This window comes from Oryx dammah, unplaced genomic scaffold (genome assembly GCF_014754425.2).
Source record: "Oryx dammah isolate SB20612 unplaced genomic scaffold, SCBI_Odam_1.1 HiC_scaffold_5, whole genome shotgun sequence".
In the NCBI taxonomy this organism is placed as follows: domain Eukaryota; kingdom Metazoa; phylum Chordata; class Mammalia; order Artiodactyla; family Bovidae; genus Oryx; species Oryx dammah.
The window spans coordinates 97,885,913-97,904,985 of NW_024070189.1; the positions used below are offsets into that span (position 1 = coordinate 97,885,913).

Sequence of the window (19,073 nt, forward strand, 5' to 3'; positions counted from 1 at the left end):
AAGAAACAGTCTCAGAGATGTCAAATGACTTGCTCAAAGGTCCCCAGCTCGTTAGTAAAACTCAGGACTCCAGAGTGTCAGTTGTTAACCACTTTGCCATACTGGTCCCCAAATGAAAATTAGCCAGTTGAGAGACTTTTTTTCCCCCCTTTCCGGGTTTAGAAAAGTGTGTTAAAATACAGATAAAATTTACCGTCTTAATAATTTTTAAGGGTGCAGTTCAGTGGCATTAAATAACCACCATAACCATCATCCACATCCACCTCCAGAACTCTGTTCTTTTTAACAGAAACTCTGTACCCATTAAACACTAACCCCCTTCTCTCCTTTGCCCAGCCCCTGGCAACTGTCATTCTACTTTCTGTCTCTTTGAATTTGATCATGTTAGGTGGTTCATATAAGTGTAAGGAGACAGTCTGATTTTTGTTTGCTAGTGAAATACCACTGCTTCTGCCCAGCCCCTTTACTACTGCTGCTATTACTGTTATTACTTTCTGTGGTAATTTACCCAGAATCTTTTGAAACCTTTAACCTAGAAGTCGTTAATGATTTTTGACGTGGCACAAAAATGAGGAGGTAGAATTTAGTAATCTCTTATGCCTCTTTCAACTTTATGACTGTAGAGTGAAATTCTTCTAATACAGTTCTTCTAATACAGTTTTACCTTTCAAAGCCTCTCTGTAACCCTGGAGAAAAAACCCACATTCAGTATGAAAGATGGAGGATGGAGATACATATGGCCTTTGACAAAATGGAGTTAGTTTTGGTAGTTGGCAGGCAGATAAGGTAGGCCCCTGAGGATCCTTGGGGTGGACACTTTTGTTCTGCAAGCTTGTCACAGTCTTAGAGTAATGGCTTGAATCGGGAGGACACTCAAACCCTGTCCCTCCTGAAAGTAGAAGCTTCAAACTCACTGTTCAAAGTGACCTTGGAGGAAAAAAATAAAGTTGTTGTATTTCCATGTTCTGTGTTATATCATTCTCTGCTGACATTTGCCACGTAAGCACTGAGGTGGTAGCTCCAGGCTTTCTGTACAGGAGTGAAATATCTCTCAGCCCAGTTTGCACAGCAGGCTGGTCAACTCTATTACAGGTGTTTGTTGCAGATCAATAAAAATAGCAGAGATTCTTTCCTTCACATTTAACACCTTGAGAAAGACTGTATTTCTATTTGGGACTAAGTCTGTTCTTCCACATCTCTCCACCTGCCCTCCCCTGCCCCCAAAGCAATCCCTAAACCACTGGGTGATTAACACCCACCAGAAAGACCTTTTTGACTGGGAGAGACCTTGGAGATTATGGAATGTAATTTACAAGAGAGAAAGATGATGCTCAGAAAGGTGCGGGGCTCACTCAGTGACACAGTAAAGTGAATGAGGATTGATATCTGATATTTGAGGCAGGTAGGATTCTGGTCAGTGAAAGTGAAGTCGCTCAGTCGTGTCCGACTCTTTGGGGCCCCATGGACTATATCCTACCAGGCTCCTCTGTCCGTGGGATTTTCCAGGCAAGAGTACTGGAGTGGCTTGCCATTTGCTTCTCCAGGGGATCTTCCCGACACAGGGATTGAACCCTGGTCTCCCGCACTGCAGGCAGACGCTTTACCTTCTGAGCCACCAGGGAAGCCAAGGTCATCAAGAGAACTGCTTATCCAAAGCTATACAAATTTTTTTTTTTTTAAATTTTGTTTTGCCATTGCAGATGAGAGGTCCAGGTAATGATCCCAGTAGCAGCTCAGCTCTTATCTTGTAAAGGAATCTCCTGATTCCTGGGAAGATGCGTCCATCTCAGCTTCCTTGAGCCTGGGTCACTGCCCATTTCCCATAGCGGGAGCCCCGGAGGCAAGGCAGCCTCTTCCTCCTGGGGTCCGCAATAGGATCTTCCATTTAGGGTCCCATTTAGGTCCCCATTTAGAATCTTCTGCTCTTCCATGCCTCCCCTCAAAAGGGTAGCTTTGTTGGTACTCATCTTGTTAATAATATAATTCTTGCTTCCGCTTTCTCCACAGGAGTAAGTATGTGAAAGTTCTGGAAGTAGAGTTCTGCTCAGGAGGCAACTGTTTGAGCCAGAGAACTGGATAGGAAGGGGGAAGTAAAGGAGAATGTGGACCCATGTATAATGGTGTCAGAGGTGCTTGAGCCTTATGGGCCTGGCTCTGCCACTCACTAAATAACTAGCCTAGGGCAGGTTACTTAATCTCTCTGAGCTCCTTGGAGCAAAATAATTGTGACAGCAAAGGCCAGTAATAACATTATGAAATTGCTGGAACTACATCATAAGGGGTATTTATAAAAGAGGAGGTGCTGCATGCAGCACTGGTTCATTTATTTTAACTGTTGTGCGTGATTTCTTCATATGAAAAGCAATTTAGTTTGATTTACTTGGTCCTTTAATAAATCTCCAGACATCATGTTGAGTAGAAAAAAGCAAATAGCAAAAGGTTTTTTCAATTAAAAAAAAAAACCAAATGAGACTTATATGTGTTGTTTTGTGGATAGACACCTAATTAAAGGATAAATTGTAATATGAGGTTAGAAATGTATGGGAATTACACAGTAAGAGGAACCATTGCTTGGGGAGGGATGGAACGGGAGGAAAAGGCCTAGTGAGGGCTTCAGCTATGTCTTTTTTTTTTTTTTAAGGAATCTGTTGTAATAAATACAGTAAAATATAAATGTGTTTAACCTGGGAGGTGGGATCTTAAGTGTCTGCTGTCTCATGTAGTTTTTTCCTTCTGAATCCTTGGGTCCCTTTGAAGTAGAAGGTGAGGGATAATTTGAGTTTTTGTAGCCATCAAGCACTGTGTTAACGTGCAGGTTTCTGACTTCTGCACATTAAATTTGGTTTCTGTTTTCGGGAAGGTATTGTGTTTTGATGGAGAAGGCAGTGGCAGCCCACTCCAGTACGGAGGAGCCTGGTGGGCTGCCGTCTATGGGACACGACTGAAGCGACTTAGCAGCAGCAGCAGCATTGTGTTCTGAGATGGGGCCTGCTTGATCTCTTCACTCACACCCTGCTGTGTGCTGCATCCAGCAGGCCTTCTGAAAATGCTTTTGGGATTGATTGTTTATTTACAGACAGGGTGCGAGCCTGGTTATGATCCCCCTCTTTCTGGGTCCTTTTTTTTTCCTTTTTATTTGGCTGTGCTGGGTCTTCATTGCTGCTCACAGACTTTCTCTAGTTGCAGCACACAGGCTTCTCACTGCAGTGGCTTCTCTTGTGGCAGACCAGAGGCTCTGCCTGTGCTTCAGTAGTTGCAGCATACAGGCTCAATGGGGGTTCCAACGCATGTGAAATCTTCCCAGACCAGGGATCAAACTTGTGTCCCCTGCGTTGGCAGGTGGATTCTTTACCACGGAGCCGCCAGGGCTACTTTTTGTGACCAGGGGAAGGTCACATTTCTTGTGTCCTTGCAAAAACCCTGGGAGTTGGATATTCCTCCTTCCTCCGTTTTGTGGATAAAGAACCTGAGGCTTGGAAAGGTGAAGGAGCTTGTCCAAGGTCACATCGTGGTGGAGACAGGATCCAGACCTAGGTCTGTCTGCAGAAGAGCCAGAGCCACAGTCATGTTGGGGATGCTGGCAGTGCTGGTAGTAACAGCCACCGGTGGTTCCTGAGGCCTGTGAGCATCTGACGAGGTGGGCATCAGAGTTACTTCTACTTAACAGGGAAGGAGCCTGAGGCCCAGAGAAGTCAGTTAAGTTGCTCAAGGTCACGGAACCAGCAAGCAGTGGTGCTGGGCCTTGGTCTCTGGTTGGCCTGACTCCAGTTTCTGTCCCTGTAACGATTCCCTGCTGACGCTAGTTGGGTTGGTGGCTGTGCTGTGCTGCTCTGAGCACCCAGCATCCCTGGAGAGAGGGGCACTGTGGGCCTGTGTGGCCTCTGACAGACCGAGCCCCTCTGCCCTCACGTGGGATGGGCTGCCCCTTGGAGTTCCGTAGGTGAACTAGACTGGGATGCGGCAGCCTCAAAGCATGGTGCGCTTTCGGGACCTTTCTTGTGTTGGTGTGTGTCAGACAGGGAGCCTGTGGGGTTGGGGTGGTTTTTAGGCTTTTCTGTGCCCTGCAGGCTCTGAGCAGGTGGCGGCTCACATTGGCGATTCTCCTGGCGAGCCCCTTTCTCTCACCCTTAGAATTGCAGCTCTGCACTTCAGCCAGTCACCCCCTTGCTTCTTGGAATCTCATTGCCTCAGTGACTTCTAGAACTGTCAGATAAGGGGTGCTTCCCCAGAGCCACAGAGTCAGGGCCCCTTTGGGTGGTATCCTCCCTGGAAGACAGAAAAGCTTACCAAGCTTTGGGTCAGAGCTAGGTTCAGATCCATAACTGCCCGGCACAAAGTATGGAGCCCATAGGTTCTGTAACCTCTCGAGCCAATTTTCTCATCTGTAAAGTGGGGATCCTGGTGGGGTTGTGCCCTCAGTGGCTGACTTTGGCTCGTCTTCCCAACCTTGCCTTCAGGGACATCAGGTTGATAAGCCTGAAATCAGCAGAGGGCGTGGGCAAGGGTTGTATTTACACCATGGACTGAGGCAGATGCTACAGGCAGGCCCTCCCTCTTCCCCAATCCCAAGTTACTCATGACCTGCACACCGCCGGGCACAGTGGGCCCTACCTCACAGGTTATCCCTTCAAGGAATTACTGCTCTGGTGAGCATTAGATGGGTGCAGCACAGCAGCTAACATTTGACTAGTTCTGCTGAACTACACCGGAGAAGGCAAGGCATCCCCCTCCAGTATTCTTGCCTGGAAAATCCCATGGATGGAGGAGCCTGGTAGGGTGCAGTCCATGGGGTCGCTAAGAGTCGGACAGGACTGAGCAACTTCAGTTTGACTTTTCACTTTCATGCATTGGAAAAGGAAATGGGGGAGCCTAGTGGGCTGCCATCCATGGGGTTGCACAGAGTTGGACACGACTGAAACTATTTAGAAGCAGCAGCAGCAGCTGCTGATCTACACCGTGATCCTGAGGCTTGAGAGAGGGAGTGGAGGCGGGGCCTGGTGGAGGAGGAGGGGCCTGGGTGGAGGAGGCGGGGCCTGGGTGGAGGAGGCGGGGCCTGGGTGAAGGAGGTGGGGCTGAGGTGAGGAGGTGGGTGGGAAGAACCAAAGTGGTAAGGTTGGCAGTATGGGTGGTGGTGGGTGGGCGGCTGGGCACAGGGTGGGACAGCTGTTGGAGAGACTGGTGAGGGGCTCGAGTGGGGGTGGGGAACCCTGAGCCTGGCAGAGCCTCTTGAGTAACTGGTTCCTGAGCCGTGAGAAAGGTGGAGAGTTGACAGCCTTGAGTGTGGTAACGTTAAAGCAATTGAGTTTGGTTGGGAAACCCTGTACTTTCACTGACAGGCTTGGCCGGATGAGAAAGGCCCGGAGACCTTGGGCTGGTTGCTCAAGTTCAAGCTAGATCTTAACACCCTCCTGCTGATATTGACAGTGGCAGCTGAGAGTGTTTTAATACCTGGCCACAGCCAGAGCATTGTGATGAAAGTCACTACTGATACAGTGCTCACTCTAAGTGCTTTTTATCTATCAACTCCTCAGAATGAACCTGTGAAGCTGGTACTCTTATCCTTACTTGAGAGATGGGGAAACTGGGACCCAGAGTAGGGAAGCAGCGTGAATTCACAGCTGCTGAATGGCAGGGCCCGGATTCTACTAGACTCAAAGTGGGCTCTGCTGTGGGTGGGCCCAAGCGACCACGTGCTGCGGAAGGAATGAAGTGTGGCTCAGTGGCCGTGTCCTTTAAAGGCAGGCCACCAGCTCTACCCTCAGGACAGTTACTTGACTGTCTTGGGACATTTCAGTTGTCTCATCCGTGAAGCCAGGATAAAGACACCTGTCTTAGGACTTCCCTGGTGGTCCAGTGGGTAAGACTCCATGCTTCCAATGCAGGGGGCCCGGGTTCCATCCCTGGTCCGGAACTAGATCCTATCTGCTGTAACCAAAGATCGCATGTGCCGCAACAAAGATCATCAATCCTATGTACTGCAACTAAGACCCAGAATGGCTAAATAAATAAATAATTTTTTTCCCCCCCTAAAAAGACACCTGTCTCATGGAGCCCCTGGGCCATCTGAAGTGCCAGCATACTGTTTGGTCCGGGGTCAAGGTCCAGATCATTAGGTGGTCAAGAACAGAGGTGTATCAGTGAGGCCACCTGGAATACTTTCTGCATGTGTTCTCTCTAGAACATCTCCAGATGTGTTAATGAACAAGACCCGGCCGGCTCCTGGAGATGGAGTTGTGCCAAACAGTATGCCCAGAGATGGAGGAAGAGGCCCAGAAGCCCATGATGGTTCTGATGTCACACACCCTGAAGCCACACTTTGGAATGAGCTGTTATGTCCTTCTCTGTGGGACTGTCAGCGAAGTCACAGCACAGTCAGAACCCACTTTCTAACATCGTGAGAAAGAACCATTCCTGGAAACAGGTGCCCAGAGTGGGCCTGGTCCTCTGATGCCTGTCACAACCGCCTTCCTTACAGGTGCACCACTGTGTCTGTTCTTGGCCCTCACCTAGCAGCAGCCAGAGGGTCTCTGGAGAGGGAGGATCGTAGCACTCCGCACCTCAGAACACCCCCCTCAGAGCTTCTGATCCCCCCTCTGCCCCCTGCTGACCTCACTCATTGCTGGGCTGGTTTCATCTCGAACATCCACCGCCACATTCCTGCCTTGCACATAAGCCCTTCCCACAGCCAAAAAAGCTCTTCCCTCTATTTTTCCTGTGCCTGCTTTCTTCTCATTGAGAGCTTAGCTTCACTTCAACTTAGAGGCCTTCCTTGACTGTCCTGCTGGAGGGGGACCGCCGCAGCCTGTTCCTCTCCTCTGGCCCTCCCTGGGCTGTGGTTGTGTTTTCCTTTGGGAACTTGATGGTCTTCCTGCCTGGACAGAGTGAGCTCCGTGAGGGGAGGGGCTCTTGGTGTCTTGTTCCTGCAGCTTCCCTGGCACCTGGACGGTTGAGGGAGGTTTGTGAATGGGTGGGTGAATGTATCTTCTGCCTGGGGTCAGGCCTACGGGGTGTAGAAGGGTGAGTGCCGTCCTGCTGCAGCGATCTTCTGCCTGGGGCCAGGCCCGGGTGTAGAAGGGTGAGTGGGGTCTCGCTGCGCTGGATGAGTCCAGCGTTGCATGTGTTGGGCTGAGGTGGCCCCATGTGGCCCATCATTAATGGTCCTGACATAGGGAAGTCTGCTTTACAGCTGGTTTTAAGCCCTGGGTCCACCCTGGCCACTGTTCCCTGTTGTCCCCCTCTTCCTGGAACCTGGGCACGACAAGCCCAGGAGCCGCCAAGCCCGCCTGTGGGTCTGCTCCTCGTCTTGGCACAGGTTGCTAGCAGCTCCTGTTGGTCTGGACACTTTTCTGTGGCAGGCTCCAGTTAGCTGTTCTCCAGCCCATCTCCCATTTTTTGTCCCCTTGGCTGTCCTGGGTCTTTGTTGTGGCACTCGGGCTCTTTAGATGCAATGAGTGGGCTTGGTTGCTCCGAGCCATGTGGGATCTTACTTTCTGAACCCAGGTCCCCGGCATTGGAAAGTGGATACTTAACCAGTGGACCACCAGAGAAGTCCTCCATTGCCTGTTTACTAGTTCATTCCTTCTGACTTTTTTTTTTTTTCTTCTTCTTGGTATCTATTGTATGCCAGGAAAGTGGACTGAATGAACCTTCAGCCTCTACCTTCAGGGTCTCTTCGTCTAAGCCGAAGCCTGAAAGAAGTCTTCGGGGAAGGGAAGAGCTCAGCTTGGGCAGAGGTCTGGAGGCCAGGCTGAGTGGTTGTGTGATGAGTGATGGGGCTGATCAGGCCAGGCTTTGCAGCGACATATGTGGACTCACTGGCGATGGAGGTCCTTTTTCCTGTTGATGTTACCCAAAAGCTTAACTTTCAGAGAGCAGTTTATTGAGTCCTGGAGAGTGCTCCCACTGTGGTGTGTGTTATATAAACGCGTGAGAGTAGTTGTTCCTTATTACTGACAACTGTGTTGTGGGTGGTATTCGACACTCCCCGCTCCTGCCCCCAGTCCAGTGGTTAGAGATGGGCCACGAGCCTGTTAGTCCTCTGGGGGATAAAGGGCCCCTCAGTAGCTTGCGGTGACTGGCAGGCCGGCACAGCCCTGCCCCTGTCCCTGTCTCTGCTCGAACCAGTCTCTTATGTAAGCAGAGCTCATGGGCCATTCAGGTAGCCCAGGAGACTGCAGAGTTCTTTCAGTCTCGGGGCCTTCTGAATTCTTGTTTTCCTCTTTAAAAGGACCAGGGAGCAATGGCTGGGGACCATGCCCATTGTGTGAGGGGCCTGAGGGAGCGGTGCCTGTCCTTTGGGTGGGAGTGGGTCTTTCAAGCTGGTGGGGAGAGCAGTGGTAAACAGTCTGCTCGACAATCATGGGAGATGCAGATTCGATCCCTGGATTGGGAACATCTGGAGGAGGAAATGGCAAGCCCCTCTGGTATTCTTGCCTGGAGAATCTCATGGACTGAGGAACCTGGTGGGCTGCAGTCCATGGGGTTGAAAAGAGTCAGACTGAGGACACACAAACAGTTTAACCCTAGCATCTGGGGCTTCATAGAGCAACTGGAAGCAGGTTGAACTTGAGGGGGTCCAAGAGCTGTAGCTTCTGGTCTTCTTGTTAGGAGAAGCTGTCTCCCAGGACACCTCAAGAAGCTAATCTAGAAGAGGGGTGGGTTGGAGGAGTTGCCGAATTGATGCTTTTCAGGAGGTATGGTTGGCAGAGCCTGTCTGGTGGGGTGGTGTGGTGTGAGGGTAACGGCAGAATTCTTGGGAAGACACGTATAGCCTGAAACAGTGTGTTGTTGAGTCCACTCCGGAGGATCAAATCTCCTGCAGTCTCCTGGCTGGAGGTGGGATCCACAGAGGGACAGGCTGGGGTTGAGCCGGGAAATCCCAGGGCTGGCCAGATTCCGGAGAGGCAGCTCTGCTCGCGCCATCCTCATCCCGCCATTCAGGTCTCAGCTTGAATGTCACTTCCTCCGAAAGGCTCCCTCTGGGCCACCCAGGCCACACTTGTCCCCTCCTCAGAGCTCCTGTTTTGGTTCTCCGAGTGGCACTTAGCACCTTCAGAGAGCTGTTAGTGTGAGGCTGTCCTCTGTCACCCCCGCTGTGGATCAAGTGATTGTGTCCCTGTCTGTTGGAGACCCACGAGAACAGGCTGGGCGGGCTCAGGCAGTTAGCTGCATCGTCCATGCCTCCCCCCAAACTGTCCCACACCCAGCGATCAGGAGGACCCTTCAGCTTGCGGGGTGCCTGGCGGTTCCCTGGAACTGGTGGATTTAACTGAGAGCACTTGTAGCTCCGGTGCGTTAGCATGGGCGCCTACTTACCTTTTGGTACTTTGGAACTTGGCCATTTCCGCCCCCCCTGTTTTTGACTCCAAGTTGCTTGAACCCTGAGTGTTCATGTAAAGATGACATGGAAATTCTACAGGAAGCACTAACCTTGACGGGCAGGCCCCAGGAATGTTTCCTGCCAGGCTCCTCCAGGCGCCATCTGAGAAGTGGGCCCTGCGACTGGACGCATTCTGAGCACCGCGTCCTGGCTCCCTGGGGGCCTCGGTGGACGGCAGCATTTCCCGTCTCTCCAGCTGGGCCTGGAAGCCTGCACCATCCGGGGAGAAAGCGTGGGGAGGGGTGTCTGTGTGAAGACTCCAGGGCTCATTTCCTCTCGCTTCATTTCACTCTCTCTGCTGGAGCCGAGCTGGCTGAGCCCTGTGGGGTTGGGGGAGGCTCTGAGGGTCTTGACCTGTGAAGCTGCTCACAGGTGACACTGGACAGGGGGCAGGCAGCCAAGGGCAGCTTCCAGTGCCCCTCGTGCAATAGCTGTAGCTGAGTATTTTCTCCTAAACTACCTTCCCCTTTATGGACATGGCTAGGCCTGTTGAGTATTCCAGAAGCCCTGCCCTCCTCCATCAGAGTCATCTTTCACTTGTTAATTACTCTCCTCTCTTTGTCCCACGATGTACATCTTTCCCCTCAGCATTTTCATGTTCCTGAAGTTGGGATGCATCTTATGATTTGTATCTGTCCACCCATTTATCTAATGTTGGCATATGTGTCCCCTCTCAAAAAAAAAAAAAGACTTGGCAGCTTGTTTTGAATCAGTGACACTTCAGGATCCAGGAATTAGTGCGTCTTTCTCAGTGCTTGCTACCTTCATGCTCTCATCAAAGCTGCCAGGGTCTCTGCCCTGGGTTGTCTGCAAGACTGTCACTGCTTCCACGCTTGTCCCGAGCAGCAAGAGGGTTCCTTCTCAGACCAAACCAGGTTGTGGCACTCTGCAACCGCCCATCCCTGGACTCACACCTGGGACTTGTCTCGGCCTCCGTTCCGAGCCTGCTCCGCAGCTGCGCGCCTTCGAGCACATGGTGCTGCAGCCAGTCTTCGGGTGTTCCTGAGCCCTGCCAACCTGTGTGCTGCCTTGGGGCCTTTGCAGTTTCTTCCGGGAGCCTCGTGCTGGCCATCACTTTGGCTCAAGTCGCATATCCTTAGAGAAGCCTTTCCTGACCGCCTCCTGTGGTCCTCTGGGCTCCCTGCCCAGCTCTTCTCTTCCCAGCAGCTGGTTCATCCTGACCTCGTGTTACGTAATAGATTCTTTGCCGGTGTTCCCCTTGAGCCTGAGCAGACCCAGTGGGCTGGGGCAGGGAGTGGGGGGGGGGGCGCTTGGCCATGGCATCCCAGCATCTGGGCCAGTACCCGGCATGCTGCACACGGGTCTTTCTGTTCATCATCGAGCTCAGCACCCTGCACAGGCTTGGCGCAGCGAGGGGCTCAGCCGATGTTGCCTGAGCAGAGGAAGAACGGGAACTTCTCAGCCAGCAGAAGGGGTTCTTGGGGGTTTGAGATGCCCTCCGTGTGTGGCTGAGCCCTTCGCAGGTCTCTGTGTAGGAACCCCTTCCTGGCTCTGCTTGGGCACTGGACACAGCGCCCAGGGCCCTGTGGGCTCCCTGGCGTGGGCCAGGCGTCTGCAAGGAGCACAGGGAGCGGGATCGCTGTGGGGCAGAGCCCGCTGGCTTAGGTACGGGAAGGTTTGATGGGCTTGCTTGGAGCTCCTCTGGGCCACGTATTGCCTGGGAGCCTGGCAGCCCTTGGGGCTGAGACTGGACTGGGATACAGACTTTCTCTCACACCCTGCCTGGGCAGTGCCTGCCGTACTGCGCGTTCTTTGGGACCTGTGCAGGGCTGAGAAAGTGAGCAGTGCCAGGCCCTGGGGCCAGGTCACGAGTCACTGCTTTCAGAAAAATAGTGGAATGGTGCCTAACAGTAGCTGGAAGACCTTACAGATATTTCTGAGACTAGGGCCAGTAACTCAGAAGGAGTTCACAGAATTGGGGACTTTTTGCTTTAACAAGACCCTGCCTTTACTCATCTGCTTATTTATGTGAATATGGCTTCTTAGTGTTTACTTGAATAAAGAGATGTCAGAATAAAAGCTCTGTCTCATTCTAGCAATAAGAAATAGTCACCTTGGCTATATGAACTGATTGGGAAAATGGTATATCCATGCCATCTAGAGACGCAGTGCTGATAACCTACTGTTTATGGTTAATGTTTAATGATGGTTGTTGATGGTTCATAGTTTATGTTTAGCTGATAATGTAATGATAACTCATCCTGAAGGATTTTCTCTACACTTAGAGCCTTAAAGTGAAAGTGAAAGAAAGTGAAGTCGCTCAGTCGTGCCCGACTCTTGGCTACCCCATGGACAGTAGCCTGCACCAAGCTCCTCCGTCCTTGGGATTTTCAAGGCAAGAGTACTGGAGTGGGTTGCCATTTCCTTCTCCAAGGAATCTTCCCAACCCAGGGTTCGAACCCAGGTCTCTCGCATTGTAGACAGACAATTTACCGTCTAGCCTTAGGTCATAAAAATGTTTTTAAGAAATTTAATTTTGATTTGAGCAGTAGATATGATGCTCAGTAATAACCTTCAATCAGGGACTTCCCTGGTGATCCAGTGGTTAAGAACCAGCCCCAGATTCGATCGCTGGTGTGGGAATACCCCACATGCCTTGGGGGCAGGGACGCGCATGTGCGGCAACTACTGAAGCCCACCCGCTCTAGAGCCCGTGCTCCGCAACACGAGCAGCCGCTGCAGTGAGAAGCCTGAGCACCACCACAAAGCGCAGCCGTTGTGCTCTGCAGCTGGAGCTAACTGGTGAGTCACAACGAAGACTCAGCACAGCCAAAAAGAAAACACCCCACAAACCTGCAGTCATGATCCTGTATTTGAATAAAATTCAATGCAGGAGGGTAGCGAATAGAATTCAACTTCAAGGCAAAAAAGGAGCAAATATTAAGGAGCTTGTTTACAGCCTTTTTTTTTTTTTTAGAGTGGAATGATGGTAGATAGGAAGCTACTTGGGTATTTAGACCCTGGTGAGATTTAACAGAGCCCAATAAATTTCATATAGAATTTGCAATATCTGCAGTAGGATGGAAATGACATCTTTTGCAGCTGTTCAAGCTCAGGTGAAAAAGTATTGTCAACTTAAAAATGTGTTGGGGGATGCATCCAATTAGCAAAATTATTTTAGGGATATGTGTGCGTACTCATTTACTCAGTCATAGTCTGACTCTTTTTCGACCCCATGAACTGTAGCCTGCCAGGCTCCTCTGTCCGTGGGATTTTCCCAGGCAAGAATACTGGAATGGGCTGCCATTTCCTCCTCCAGGGGATCTTCCCCACCCTGCGGTCGAACCCACGTCTTCTGGGACTCCGGCATTGGCAGGCGGGTTCTTTACCGCTGAGCCACCTGGGAAGCCCCATACGTGACCAGAGTTCGTAGAGCGCCCAGTTTGCTCACAGATGCTTCCACGCGATTACAGGAAGGAGGAGTGGTGTTTCTCAGCGAGCCGGGTCTCTTTGGGGTGTTCAGTCAGCATTTCAGACTTAACATGTCCAAAACTGAGCCTGGATTCCCCCCACCCCTCAGCCCAACCTCAGCCTGCATGTTCTGAGTGACTTCCACTTCCCCACACCCACCCCTGCCAGTTAATGGCAGTTCCAGGCTTCTAATCATCAGGCCCCAGGCTGTTTGACTCAGCTCTTTCCCTCATGTCTCATGTCCAGGAGTCGGCAAATCATGTCTCTGCCTTGGGGATACCTGTGGAATATAACTGCTGCTCATCAGCCCTGCTGCCATCATGAGGCCCAGGCCAGGGATTGGCAGACTCTACCTGGGAAGGGCCAGATGGGAAATGCCCTAGGCTTTTCCAGCCATACCGCCTCTTGACGGCTTCTCAGCCCTGCGGCTGTCCCAGAAGCAGCCCTGGATGATCCGTCAACCAGCGAGCTTGGCTGCGTTCCAGTGAACTTTGTGGATACTGAAATTTGAATTTCATATAATTCCCATGTGCCATGAAATAGGCTTCTGAGTTTTTTCTTAACCACTTAAAAGTGTAGAAATCATCTTAGCTTGTACAAAAACGGGTGGTGGGCCAGAATTAATCTGTGGGCCATAGTTTGCTGGCCCCTTGGTTTAAGCCATCTTTTATCTTGATAACTTCTTTCTTATTGGTCTTCCGGGTTCCATCCTTATTCCCCCATATATAGTCCAGAGGGGTCCTTTAAGAACTCGTCAGGTCACATCCCTCCGCTGCCCAGAACCCCCATGGCTTCCACTTCAGTCAGAGTAGAAGCCACAGTCCTCACTGGGCCTGGGAGACCCTGCATGAGCCACCAACTCCCTGTCCTCACCTCCTCTCCTCCCCCCACTACCCCGATCCCCAGCACAGGAGCCCTGGCTCTGTTGCTTAAGCACACTGAGCAGGCGGCACCTCAGGACCTTTGCACAGGGCATTCCTCTGCATGGAGGCTCTCCTCCGATCTCTAAACTGCCCTTTCCTTAACCACCTTCAGGGCTTGGCTCAACATCTTTTCGGGGAGATCTTTCTTGACCACTTTATGTGAAACTGCCAGCTCCCTTCCCCTGCCACTCCCTGTCCCGTTTTATTTATTTTTTGACGTGCTATGCAGCAGGTAGGATCTTAGTTCCCTTACCAGGGATCAAACCCATGTCTCCCGCAGTGTATGCATGGAGTCTAAACCTCTGGAGGCCAAGGAAGTCCCTCTAACTATTTTATGGTCTGTGTTCCCTGCTAAATTGTCAGTTCCACATGGGCAAGGATTCCTGGCTGTCCTTCCAGGGCTGAACCCCCAGAGCCCCTGACAGTGCCTGGCATGTAGGAGGTATTTAGTCACTATTCAGTCACTGCTTTTACAGTGAGTGGGTCTCAGTGTCCTCACCTGGAAGAGGGGAGTAATAGTAAAGGAGATAATCTGTGTCAGGACCTGCCTCCCCGCCTGCACGTTGTGAGTATACAGGAGGTGTTAGCTGTTGCTGCTGCTGTGGGCATTAAGGCCGGGTCTCAGACTGGGCTGTCGCGCAAAACTGACCTGCCTGCTGCACCTGGGGGTGGGCGTGCCGGGTGCGGGTCGGGAGTCAGCCTGGACGGGCGCCCCCTGCTGGTCAGCGTGTTGTCAGCCTGCGTCCACAGGGCTCCAGCGTCTCCTCCTCTTCCAGCTCCCTGGCCCGACCGTGCCTTCCTGCCAGAGATGCAGAGACCAGATGTGGTCACCAACCTTGACCTGGCCAGGGTGTGCAGGGTTGCAGATCTGGGCCGTCCTCCCAGGGTTTGGGGCCAGGGACAGTTCTGGAGGACAAGCATTCAGTTCTAAGGAGCAAAAACAGGTGGGGCCCTGCCCCTGGAGCCTGTGACTCCTGAGCCTCTGCTGCCCTGTCTGTAAAGTGGGGTGACAAGGCCAGCTCGAGCTGGTGGAGGCTGGGTGCTGGAACCCTGCTTGACGGCTGAGGGAGGGGGCAGGGACTGGGTAGGGAGCAACTGGGGGGGTTGGCTGAGAGTTTCGAGGGCATGTCAGTCAGTCAGGCCGTCTGTCTGTTGTGATAAGGGTTTGGGGCATCGTCCAAAGGGCAAGAGCCTGTTTGAGGCAGCCCAGGGTGAGTTGGCCACCTCCATCTGTCGCTGGGAACTTTCGAAGCTGTGGGTGCCTGACTCTCCATCAGAGGTCCCTATGTTCTCATCTGCATTGTCCAGGTCAGGGCTCTTGAGGTGGGCTTCGTAGGTGGGCAGGATTCAGGGTCACTGAGCAGGGCCCTTTGCCACCCCTGCCACGGGGATGCGCTCTGTCAGGCCCTCTTGCGAGCATTCCCGTGTCAGGGCGCAGGCAGGAACGGAGGCTGGTCTGACTGTGGTCTCTGCAGCTTCCCCACCCCCACGGCACTGGTTTTCCAAGCTCATTGGTGGCTTTAGCCTCTGGCAGAAAACTGCAAAACAGCTGCTGACCCTGCCTGTGCCCCTCTGGGTGGTGTTGGGGTGACAGGCCCTTTGCCCTTGGCATGGCCTGGCTCAGCAGGGGCCCGGAGTCGAACAGATCAGCCTCCCAAGGACACTTCCTGGGGAGGTGACTTGGTCTGCAGAATCCAGACCTCTGGAACTTAACATCAGCAAGGAGCAAGGTGCTTTCCAGATAATCAAGTCCAGGCTTTGTTCTCCCTTTCTTTCTTTAGCATTTAGCCTGTTCTCAGAATGCAAATGGTTTCTTTTTCGTGTGTGAGGGTGGGCAGTGGGATTCTTTGGGCCCAAGTTGGCTGGCTCTGACCTAGTTCTGTGCCTCAGGCAAGAGCACCCCCTTTTCCCAGCCCTGGTTTTCTGGGCTGCTTAGCTGGGGTCACAGTCTTCAGTGTACAGGCCCAGGTGATTGCGTGGGTAAAGATCTCAGCACGAGGTAAGCAAGCATCTGATGGACCGGACCAGAGGCGGCCCTGCCAATGAAATGGGCCCTCACAGTGCAGCTCCGTCCAGGACAGCGCCCTCTGGAGGCCCCGGAGGCCTGTAACTGCCCAGGAAGGGGTCTGAGCCGTGGGCACCAGTGGGCTGCTGGGCAAAGAGTGTGGTGGCCCTCTCGGGCCCCAGACCAGAGTCTCGCTGTGTTGCTCCAGCTCCTTCATCTTGGGCCTTCTGTGGTCATAGCAACCAGCCGGGGCACCTGGGCGCCCAGAGAATGCCCTGCAAGGCTGGCTACTGCTGGGCTATGGGGGGCTCCGCCAGCTTCTGGCCTTGGATCCCAGAGCCCAGGGACATTGGCATTCAGACCTTGCCATTAATCGTCTGGCCAGCAGGGGAGGGAGGCAGGAGCTGGCTGCTTGAGGCCCTGGGAGTGGGTGGTCAGTCTCGCTGCCCTTCCTACCCTGGTGATATTCCCCACCTCCCCACTGCAGCACTTCAGGGAGGCTGTGCAGTGCCCCCAGGCACCTCAGAGAAATGGGGTCAAGAGCCGAAGCCACTGGGGAAGGAGGTATTTCTGGCCCAGCAGGTGCGTTGGCAGCTGAGCCCAAGGTCTTAGCTGCCCTGGCAGGAGTAGTGTGACTTCGATATTTCTGGAAAGTGGAAGGGAGAGGGAGCCGAAAGCGCTGAGCCGCCGAGACTAGGTGAACGTGTTCAAGACTCTGCATTAGTGAATGGGGTGAGCTGGTCTGGCCCACGCTGCTCAGGGCCAGGCCTCCATCCATCCTTTGAGTGTGGTCGCCCTTGTGCCCCATGTGGGGCCTGTGGGGGCCGGGAGAGCCCAGGTTAGTGGTTCTGCCCACGGAGCCCTCTGCCCCTTTACCTGGAGTGGAGGCTGCACTGAGCAGGGCTTGCGCCCACTGCAGGCCTCTTGTGCCCCAGCCTTGGGAGCCTCCCCCTACCCCCCCCCAACAGTCCTGCCTGCAGCACTGGCACCGGCTGGGATGTGCCAGCCTGCCCAGTACAAGGCGGCCTGGTCGAAGGGCCAGCAGGCAGCCCCTGTGGGGTCCCCGAGAGCCTGCTCTAGACGGGGCCTGTGCCATTGCTGCCTGGGGGTCTCCCCAGGGCATGTGCCTGCTGGGGGCACAGCTCCAGAAGTCTGTGTGGTGGGCAGTCTGGGGTCAGTTCACTGCTGCATGAGCTGGGACTCCCCCTCGGAACCCGGCTTCCCCATCTGTGAGATGGAGTTAATGGCGCCTGCTTCCTCGGCCGCCCTGGGGACTATAATCGGGGGTGAGGAGAGGTGTCTGGAGAGCAGCTCAGTTCTTACTCACTCCTGTCGGGAGGGTTCCCTTGTGGGACACACGGAGCCGGGAGGTGATGAGGGTGACCTGGAGTCCATGCTCTCTCAGGCCTGGGCCTGGGATGTAGACTGCCTTGGGGTCCCCGGGTCTTGTTTACATCTGGGAGGGGCCAGAGGGACACTGGGCTCAGCTGTGTTAATGAAAACGGGGAAACAAGCTAGAGTGGGGCCTGGCTTCTGGCTCAAGAGCCCTCCTGGGCACTGGCGCCTGGGCCGTGTGCCCCACCCTGGGTGGCAGCTCCCATGGGGTAAAGCAGAAGTTGCAGACTTGTCCAGCCTGGGCTTAGGTGGTGCCTCCCCTTCCTGCCACCCTCCTGCTTGGTGCTTCTCCCTTCTGAGGCCCAGGTCAGAACCTCAGAGTCCCTCCCTTCTCACCCCCACATCCAGACCCTCAGCACATGTGGTCACTGTCTTCGTGGCCTGTCCACTTCTTACTCTCTCCATGGTCACCTCCCTGCTCCTTCCCCCATCGGTGCCTCTGCCCTGGTCTCTCACTTTGCAGGGGGTGCCTCTGAACAAGTGAATCAGGTCACACCCCTCCCCTGCTCAAGAGCCCTCCGTGGCTCCCACCTGCGTCAGTGATAGCCAGAGTCCCTCCTGTGGCCCGCAGTGCCGGCGCCTTTGCTCCCCTCGCTGTGATCAGGCCCCTCACTCCCCATTCGTGCCTTCCTGCTCTCCCTCCCCACTCTGCTTCTGCCACACCGGCTCTGCTGCTTGCATTATACTGGTCAGGGACATATTAATACAGCTTTTGTTGCCGGTTATTGATCAGTGACAGATGAGTATCACTTACATAACAGGTCACCAGCCACAGGCGTTAGTTTCTGCAAAAACCCCTTGGTCAGCAATGAGTGAGACATGCTGGTGTGTCCCCACTTCCACTGGCTGGCCTCCTGACAACTCTGAAGTGGCCATTCTCCCCGCTCCTGACTCCCCCACGCCACCCCGGTTCTCTGTTTTTCTCCACAACTCTTGGTTTAAAACATGGCACTATTGATCATCTGTCTCCCTGTCCCCTGCCCTCGCCAGAACGCATGCAGCTCCTGTGAAGGCAGGGATTCGGTTTTGGTTACGGCAGTGCCCGCGGGAAGTGGGGAGGCAGGAAAGGGTACGCGGACGAAGGAATGAGCGTGAGGTAGTGGCTCCCCGAGGCCGCCTGGCTGGTGAGTGGGAGAACAGTTAGTGCACATTCTCCTGATCTCATCCTGCCGTCGCCGGAGGTACCTGGGTCATTTACCTGGAGTGCCGGCTGCTGTGCTCACCCTTCGGGCCGCGGCCGCAAGGGGGCAGTGGAGAGCGCGGCAGCGTCCGCGCCTGCTGACTCCTGAGCGCTGGTGCTGAGCTAGAGCAGCCACGCTTGCAGCCGCCCCGCCTCCGCCATCCGCACGTGTCTTGCTATTGTTAGGGTTCGGGCTCAACGTCACCAGCTCCTCGCACCACCCCGCTGACCTTGGTTTGGTAGGGCCCCTTCAGGGTCATCGGCAGGTTTTGGAGGAAAGAGGCCTGGCACCCCGTGTTTCTGCCACTTGTATTTTGGTAGTATCGGTCTGATAACATTTACTTTTCTGTGAGAGTTATTCTAGACTGGACGCTTGTGTGCTTTCTCAGGGAGGCCTTCCCTGCCCATTCTGTCTAAAATGGCTGTCCTCCCCACTCCTGATCCCCCGTTCTCTGGTTTCCCCTCATCTCTTGGTATAGAGTTCGCCACTGTTCTCTGTTCCTGCCCCCGCCTCCCCAAGCACATAAACAGGCTAGAATGGTGGTGGTGATTACCTGTAAGCCTTAGAGTAACCCTGTGAGATAGCAGGTGAGGGCAGCCCACTTGGTAGCTGAGAAGATGGAGGCTCAGAGAGGTTGGGTAACTTTCCCAGCGCCACACAGCCTGAAAATAGGTGAGTCTTTTTGACCTCAGCGCCTCCTTGTGAGGGGCTGCTGGGCCTGTGGTGCTGCCTGCAGGCAGGGTGTGTGGAGCCTGTCA

The 19,073-nt window shown here is 53.6% G+C and overlaps 2 protein-coding genes across 3 annotated transcripts in view; one reads left to right on the forward strand and one right to left on the reverse strand.

Moving 5' to 3' along the window:
* Nucleotides 1-15,191, reverse strand: part of DNAJB1 (DnaJ heat shock protein family (Hsp40) member B1) — a 29,252-nt gene extending 14,061 nt beyond the window's left edge. The window contains exon 1 of the mRNA XM_040240953.1: nucleotides 14,384-15,191. The gene's annotated coding sequence lies outside the window, so the exon portion shown is untranslated. The remainder of the gene's footprint in view (nucleotides 1-14,383) is intronic.
* The window catches only part of TECR (trans-2,3-enoyl-CoA reductase), a 28,031-nt gene that overhangs the window by 1,285 nt on the left and 7,673 nt on the right, over nucleotides 1-19,073 (forward strand). Inside the window, exon 2 of one of the 2 annotated variants that reach the window (XM_040240949.1) lies at nucleotides 6,179-6,421. The exons of the other annotated variant lie outside the window; for it this stretch is intronic. Within the exon in view, the coding sequence (XP_040096883.1) occupies nucleotides 6,332-6,421 (90 nt within the window). The 5' untranslated portion in view covers nucleotides 6,179-6,331. The remainder of the gene's footprint in view (nucleotides 1-6,178; nucleotides 6,422-19,073) is intronic. 2 annotated transcript variants of the gene reach the window in all.